Raw genomic sequence first — 8,276 nt, 5'->3', positions numbered from 1 at the left:
GGGCAGGGAATGCGACAAGGTCCTGAGCACTAGACTGGCCCCCCGGGTGCCCACACATCCTACAACTCACTTCTCACTGGGCATGACCTCTAGCAATGGCCAGTATTGCCTTGGCCTGTGGGGGTCCCCAAGGTTTCAGGGAGAGAGGAAAGGACTGTCAAGCTTTGGCAACAGCGACGGCCCAGGGCCTAGATGGGCTGCTGGTGGGGAGGGCCCTGTGGCAGGGGTGGGGGTCGTCACATCTCAGACCAAGGCCAGGACACGGCCAGAACCCCAGGATCAGAGGGACTGATCAGGGTGTCAGTGACAGGAAGCTGGGCTGAGAGAGGGAGAGAGAGCAAGAGAGCGAGACAGAGACAGAGGGAGCGAGAGCAAGAAACAGACAGGGAGACAGCAAGAGACAGAGACACACAGACAGACAGAGACAGACCAAGGGAGACAGGGACAGAGGGGGAGACAGGAAGAGGGACACAGAGAGTCTCTGGATGCCCGCAGAACCTAAGGTGGTCTCGCAGCCTTCAGGTCCAGAAAGCAGCTTCCAGCGGCCGTGGCTGCTGAGCGGAAGTCCAGGGGCGCCGGGGCACAGCTCCCCTCCCTACAGCGGCTGTGCAGCACCTGAGGGCCTGGGGAGCCCTCCCTCCCGGGCAGCCCCTCCTGCTTCCCTTCCTTTGGAAGGAGCGGTGCTGGGTCTGAGCCCCAGCCCATCTTCCCCACCGCAGCAGCAGGGCCAAGACCCACGCTCCTTGGGCCGAGCGAGCGGCACGTCAGGGAGCACGGCCCTCGCCCACAGATGCCCAGGCCGGCCTGGTCTTCTCTGAACACCCCCAAGCGTGACTCTGAATGTCCTGGAGTCGTGAATGTCCACGAGGTTGGGGACCTGCTGGCCCTGTCCCCACACTGCCTTCAGCCTTTCATCATCCAACCAAAGACAGAAGCTCAAACGTGGGCACCAAAGTCTAGAGGACGCACCAAACTCCAGGCTCCAAGCACATCCACCCACGGTGGCTTTATTCAGTCACATCCCCACGCCCACAGCTCCCTCCACCAGGCAGAGGGGAGGCCACCCCACGGCAGCACCCGGAGATCCTGGGCCGGCAAAGGGTCCCAGCCGGAGGGCACCAACCCCAGGAAGACAGGGTCCCCACCTGGAGCTTCCCTCGGCTGCCCCGGCCCTCGAGCCCGTCCCGAGGATTTGTGCTTTGACTGACAGGGAGCGGCTGGAAGCCGCCAGCCCACCGCGCCCATGGGTGTCCTTGGAGGGCAGACGGTGGAGCGGTGATCCCGGCTCCCGAGCGGCACTTCCTCAGCTCCCACAGCCCCCGCAATCAGGCCCCATCAGTCCCCCGGGGGCAGTGACCAGATCCTGGCGGGGACAGCGCCGGGACAGGCCCTCTCTATGGGCCTAAGGTCAATGCAGGCGGGGGCTCGCTGGGCCCAGGCCAATGAACCCACCAGTAGGAGCCCTCACTGGGCAGCAGGGCCAGGAGGGCACCAGGAACTGGCACAGAGTCCACTCAGGGCAAGCGTCTGTGGCCTGGAACCTGCCCTCGCCAAGGCACTGGGGGGTTAAGGAGCAGATCCTTCAGACGGCCTTGGGCCAGAAGCTCCCTGGAGAGCCAGGCACCTCAAGGGGCGTCTGCGAGCCTCGCCCTGTCCCAGTGGCTCCTGGCACCCCTGGGAGCGTCAGCACCACCCCAAAGCTGGGTGCCTGTGTCCCCACTAAACAGAAGGGAAACCGAGGCAGGGGCGCCGGCTGGCAGTGGAGCATTCTGGCAGCGCCAGGCGACCGAGCACAGACTGGCAGCAGCTGGGGTTTGGTTTTCGGAAGCGAAGGCTGGCGTCAGCACACAGGGAAGGCCACCCAGTGATGCGCCTCGACTGTGTTAGATTTACTGAAGGAGAGTGGCCTCCTGGGTGTGCCACTCAGGCACGGTGAGGGTCTGTGGCACCACCAGTCACATGGCAGGGCAGAGGGTGGCGCCATCCTGCACGCCCGTGACAGCGGACCAGAGTCCCGTCCGCACGCTGCACAGTGGGTGCTGTGGGTTTCAAAGATACGCCTTCAGACCCAGAAACCCTCCCAGCTGTCAGCGCTCCTTGGTGCCGAGCTGCCGGGCACCTACTGGCTGCTCTCGTCTCAAGGAGATGGGGCAGCGGGTGTGGGGAGGAGCTGGCCTCAAGCCCCGAGGTCATAGGGAGCCAGGTGGGGCCCAGGAGCACCCGGCACTTCCCGAAGCCGGACCCTTTAGAGGACGAGCATGGAGGGTCTTTCGGGTGGGGGCAGCCCCAGCTGTGTGCCCCGAGGCCCCGGGAAGTGGGGACAGGCTGAGGAGGGAGCCAGGAGCACGGGCTTCCTCCCGGGTGTCTCCAGGGCTGGGCTCAGCCGCCGAGCCTGGTTCACGTGGGGCCGAGGGCCGCGTCTGCAGGCGGCTCCAGCGGGCAGCACGGGCTCTCGGCAGGACCTCTGGAAAGGACAGGGAGGGCTGGCTTTAGCGACTCCACGGGACGGGGACGCCTGCGGTCTTCTGGGGAGATGGCACCTGCCATCCCAACCACATCTGTGTTCACCAGGCAGTCCCCAATGCCAGGACCCGACTCCAGGGAGCCCCCATGGCCCCGCAGCACCTGCCCTAGACGTGCTCCATCTCTGGGTCCGGGTCGGGCTCCTCCTCCTCATCCTCCTCGTCTTCCTCGTCATCGTCCTCGGTGCAGGCCTTGTCCAGCGGCGCCTCACCGTCACGGGCCAGCTCCTCCACGTGCGCCAGCATGTCGGCCATCAGCGCCTCCTCCAGCCGCTTTCGCACCTGCTGCACCAGCTCCTCCTGCTTCCTGGGGACAGAGTGATCTTGCGTTACACTCAGGTAAGCGGCCAGCAGGACGTGGACACAGGATGAACATGGGGACCTCGGCTGGGAGGGGAGCCCCAAGAGATCCACAGGCATCCCCAGGACGAGCCCTAGCCCGTGCCGCCCCTCCCTTCACAATCCATGCACAGAACAACTGGCCATCACCAGCACCTGCCACTCCTGCTGGAACCCAGGGAGGGACCCAACCCCTCAGTCCCCAGACCTGGCCCTGAGACTTCCCCACGCTCAGCTGCAGATACCCTTGCTTCTGTCCCTTGGCAGGCACTGAGTGGGGCAGGAACACCCTCACCAGGCCGGGTAGAAGCTCACGCCTGTAATCCCGGCACTTCGGGCGGATCACTTGAGGTCAGGCGTTTGAGACCAGCCTGACCAACACGACGAAACCCCATCTCTAGCAAAAATACAAAAATGAGGCAGGCGTGGTGGCGAGTGCCTGTAATCCCAGCTACTTGGGAGGCTGAGGCAAGAGAATTGCTTGAACCCGGGAGGCGGAGGTTGCAGTGAGCTGGGATTGCGCCATTGCACTCCAGCCTGGGCGACAGAGGGAGACTCTGCCAAAAAAAAGCCTCACCAAAATCGCTACCATCAGCACCAGCACCCCCTGCCGGCTTGCAGGCCCGGGGTCACCTTTCCACTGCCCACTATGCGCCAGCGTGCGTTCCCTTACCATGGCTCAGGGGCCTGAGAATAAGAATCCACACCCACGTCTCAACCCACCACCAGGGACTGGGGGCCTCATCCTTGGGGACTACAAGCTGATGCCAGGCACTCCAGGGTGGCTGCTCCTCTGCCTGCCGACTCCTGGGCCGCAGCATGCGCTTTTGCCTGCCTCCCTCTCCAGCTGCCCAGAGCCCCTCCTTGTCTCTGTTCTGCTTTCACTCCCAGGTGAGGCTGATTGTGTTTGTCCCCAGTTGTGGCCAAGGCTCAGCCACCCCCTGCCCCCGGGGTCTCTCCAGCGGCTCCTGCAGACCTGAGCTGCTCCCTCTCACTCTGTGCCCCCCACCCGGAACACCCTGGCTCACCTACCCCATGGCAGCCACCAGACAGGACCCCACTTCCTGCTGAACCCACCACCAAGTTCCTAATTTCAATGCCTTTTTCTATTTCTATAAGTTCTTTTTTTTTATTTTTTTAACTCTGTGACCCAGGCTGAAGTGCAGTGGCAGGATCTCACTCACTGCAACCTCCGCCTCCCGGATTCAAGTGATTTTCCTGCCTCAGCCTCCTGAGTAGCTGGGACCACAGGCATGCGCCAACACACCCAGCTAATTATTTTATTCTATTTTTTTTTTTTTTTTTGAGACGGAGTCTTGCTCTGTGGCCGGGGCTGGAGTGCAGTGGCCGGATCTCAGCTCACTGCAAGCTCCGCCTCCCGGGTTCACGCCATTCTCCTGCCTCAGCCTCCCGAGTAGCTGGGACTACAGGCGCCCGCCACCTCGCCCGGCTAGTTTTTTGTATTTTTTTTTTTTTTAGTAGAGACGGGGTTTCACCATGTTAGCCCGGATGGTCTCGATCTCCTGACCTCACGATCTGCCCGCCTCGGCCTCCCAAAGTGCTGGGATTACAGGCTTGAGCCACCGCGCCCGGCCTTTATTCTATTTGGGATGAGGCTTCACCATGTTGGCCAGGCTGGTCTTGAACTCCTGACCTCAGGTGACCCTCCTGCCTCGGCCTCCCAAAATGCTGGGATGACAGGTGTGAGCCACTGTGACCAGCCTTATTTCTGCAAGTTTTACAGGGCTCTTCACGATCTGCCTGCTGTTTCTCACAGTCTTGTTCTTTTCTTATGTTGTCAGTTCTTCTGATTCCACCGTCTTAATTTCGGGGAGTTCCCTGGGCATGTGGAGTGTGAATGGACCTCAAACCCAAATGAGGGGCCCGAAAGCACCACACCCAGAGGAAGATGCCGCCAGCCGCTCAGGACGGAACCCTTGGCACCCACAGTCTTGTGTGCTTGTGGGGGTGGCGTCTCAGGTCCACGTCTTCACCCTGCGTGGGGGCACAGGGTCTCTTCTCCTTGTGCCCAGGGGCCTTTGACCCCTGGGTGCTGCCACAGGAAACCCACATGGCCCAGCGCCTCCCTGGTTGCTCCAGGTTTCAGTTCCTTGTTTCTGGAACCCTCAAGAGCTTCCTTTCCTCTGACCTAAGCCATGTGCTGCATTGAACGTGAAAAGCCCCATCTTCTCTCCAGCACGTCCAGAGTTTTCTGCAGGCGCCTCCGTCACTGGGGGGCCTTGCGGCCACCCTGCACACGGGACGTGGGTTCGGCCCTGAGGCCCCGTAGGAGGGCCCCTCACCCTTGGGCTGCTCAGCCTCACCTGACTGCTGCCTGTTTCTGCAGTGGCTGTGTTCCCTGCTGTTCGTTCCCAGGCTCTGCACGCTGGAACTGCCCCTCAGCAGGCGCCATGTGCCATCTCCCTGAAGGCGGAGAGCCCTGGCCTGCCCTGTCCCTCCATCTCCAGGACCCAACGTGGAGCCCAGCACCCAGCACAGCCAGTCCTCACGGGCTCAAAGGACCATACTCTTTTCAAGAACATTTCTTCAAGGGGTGCCTGGCTCTCCCTGAACCCAGGACGTGGGTGAAACAGTTCATACTGGTCCGACGATGGGTACCCTTGCCCCGTCTATTTCTGTTTCAAAACCCCAGCAGCGTCGTGGGGAGACAGGAAACACGCAGGCACACGGGGACACTCAGGGTCCCCATGCCCCCAAGAGACAGGGCGGAGGAGCAGGGGACCAGGCCAAGGAGCTACCTGATGTCCTCGTCGGTCACCATGAAGGCTTTGCACAGGGGCTGCGTGGTGTTGAGCCACACGCCAGGGTTCTTCTCCACGGCGGCCGAAAGCTGTCCCGTGATGGGCATGGTGCTCGTGTGCAGGGCGCTGGCGATGGCTGACAGCAGCGTCTCATCCGTGCAGCCAGGTCCCACCCCTGCCAGGCAATGGACAAACAGCCACAAGTGGAGAGGCCACCAAGGGGCAGCTGTGGCCCGGAGAGGCCACGGAAATGCCCCAAGAATGGGAGCTGCCACGTTCTCCCCGTGACTCGGGTTCCATTTCTAAAGTCCCTCTCCTGCTTGTGTTATTACATTCATAACAGAAAAAAAGCAAGCTAGGTCAGGTGCGGCCTCTCCCGCCCGTAATCCCAATATCTTGGGAGGGCGAGGTGGGAGGACTGATTGAGCTTAGGAGTTTGAGACCAGCCTGGACAACATAGTGAGACTCCTGTCTCTACAAAAGAATTAAAAATTAGCCAGGTGTCACGCTGCATGCCTGTGGTCCCAGCTACTCAGGAGGCTGAGCTGAGAGAACCACTTGAGCCAAGAGGTGGAGGCTGCAGCGAGTAGTAATGGCGCCACTGTACTTCAGCTTGGGCCATGAGAAGACTGACTTTTTTCTGAGACAGGGTCTTGCTCTGTCTTTTCCGTAGAGAAGTAGAGATGGGGTCTATGTTGCCCAAGCTGGTCTTGAACTTCTGAGACCAAGTGATCCTCCTGCCTCAGCCCCCCAAAGTGCTGGGATTATAGGTGTGAGCCACTGTACCCAGCTGACCCTGTCTCAGAAACCACCACCAAAACCACGCAAGAGCTGCATTCTTTGTTCTGTGGTAGGGACGTGCTCGGAGGGTGCAGGAGCAAGTCAGATGTCTGTTTGTTTTTAGGATCCCCATGGCAAAACTGCACGTCCTGCAGGTGAAAACAGCCCCAGGCCCGCGCCACACCTGGAAGCCACAAAGCCCCACCCACAGGGTCTCCAAGGTCAAGAATGAAGGGCCCAGCCCAAGCACCTTTACCCATCCCCAATCCCACTGGGTCTCCTCCCCTCCCAGCCACAGGCAGATTTGCTCTAAGCACCCGCAGCAGGAACAGCCATCCACCCTGCTAGGAGATGAGGGCACCCGCAGCGCCTCCACCCTACCCGGCACGTCCCCTTCTGCCTTCCCTCAGGGCGCCCGCTCACCCTGCAGGCCCTTGGGGAGGTCCATGGTCTTGACCAGCTCCTCAGCAATGTCGAAGGCGTTCAGGCCGCTCAGCTTCTTCTCCCAGAAGAGCTGCCCAGACACAGATGTGAACCTCAAGGGCGGCCCACCTGGCCTCCTTGTCCCGTGTGGGTCCCTATGGGGCCTCTCCCCTCCCAGGCCCTTGGGTCTCCAGCCCCTGCCCGGGCTTTCTGCAGCCAGGGATCCAGTGGACGTTTGTAAATAAGAATAAAAATACACACGGGGTGGCTTGCGCCTGCAATCCCAACACTTTAGGAGGTCAAGGTGGGCAGATCACCTGAGGTCAAGAGTTTGAGACCAGCCTGGTCAACATGGTGAAACCCCTTATCTACTAAAAATGCAAAAAAAGGTCGGGTGTGGAGATGGGTGCCTGTAATCCCAGCTATTTGGCAGGCTGAGGCAGGAGAATCACTTGAACCTGGAAAGTGGAGGTTGCAGTGAGCTGAGACTGCACCATTGCACTCCAGCCTGGACAACCACAGCAAAACTCCGTCTCAAAAAAAAAAAAAAAAAAAAATTAGCCACGCGTAGTGACAGGTACCTGAAATCCCAGCTACTTGGGAGACGGAGGTGGAAGGATCACTTGAACCTGGTTGAAAACAGGAGGCAGAGGTTGTAGTGAGTTAAGATCCCGCCACTGCACTCCAACCTGGGTGACAGAGTGAGATTCTGTCTCCAAAAAAAAAAAAAAAAAAAAAAAAAGAGAAAAAAGAAAAACCAAAAAGAAAATACACACGGTTCTCATCTCAGGTTTTTAAGAAGTAGGTTACACAGTCACATATGGGCAGTCAGCCCCCTGTATCTGTGGGTTCATAACCACAAACCCAACCAGCTGCAAACTGAAAATATTTGGGGGGAAAAAAAGATAAAAATAATACAACCGGCCAGGTGAGGCGGCTCACACCTGTAATCCCCACAGTTTTGGAGGCCAAGGTGGGAGGATCACTTAAGGCCAGGAGCTTGAGACCAGCCTGGGCAACATACAGAGACCCTGTCTCAAAAATGAAAAACTAAAAAAAAGGAATAAAACACACACAACAAGGAGTGTCACAAGCATCTACACCTCATGAGGAATCTAGAAAACACCTGCAGCTAACGTGCAAACATTAAACCATTTCCATTTTTTAAAAAATATTTTTGGGGCCGGGCGTGGTGGCTCAAGCCTGTAATCCCAGCACTTTGGGAGGCTGAGACGGGCGGATCATGAGGTCAGGAGATGAGACCATCCTGGCTAACACGGTGAAACCCCATCTTTACTAAAAAAACCCCAAAAAACTAGCCGGGCGAGGTGGCGGGCGCCTGTAGTCCCAGTTACTCCGGAGGCTGAGGCAGGAGAATGGCGGAAACCCGGGAGGCGGAGCTTGCAGTGAGCTGAGATCCGGCCACTGCACTCCAGCCTGGGCGACAGAG

At 59.4% G+C, this 8,276-nt stretch overlaps 1 protein-coding gene across 1 annotated transcript in view; it reads right to left on the bottom strand.

The window, feature by feature from the left end:
* Positions 1–981: 981 nt before the first annotated feature.
* MBD3 (methyl-CpG binding domain protein 3) overlaps positions 982–8,276 on the bottom strand; it is a 21,633-nt gene continuing 14,338 nt past the window's right edge. The window contains exons 3-5 of the mRNA XM_031934733.1: positions 6,827–6,917; positions 5,621–5,798; positions 982–2,829 (exon numbers count right to left, since the gene is read on the bottom strand). Of these exons, the coding sequence (XP_031790593.1) occupies positions 2,631–2,829; positions 5,621–5,798; positions 6,827–6,917 (468 nt within the window). The 3' untranslated portion in view covers positions 982–2,630. The remainder of the gene's footprint in view (positions 2,830–5,620; positions 5,799–6,826; positions 6,918–8,276) is intronic.

The sequence above is a fragment of the Piliocolobus tephrosceles genome, chromosome 21 (genome assembly GCF_002776525.5).
Source record: "Piliocolobus tephrosceles isolate RC106 chromosome 21, ASM277652v3, whole genome shotgun sequence".
Taxonomy (NCBI): Eukaryota; Metazoa; Chordata; class Mammalia; order Primates; family Cercopithecidae; genus Piliocolobus; species Piliocolobus tephrosceles.
This window is presented reverse-complemented; position numbering and strand designations above follow the sequence as displayed.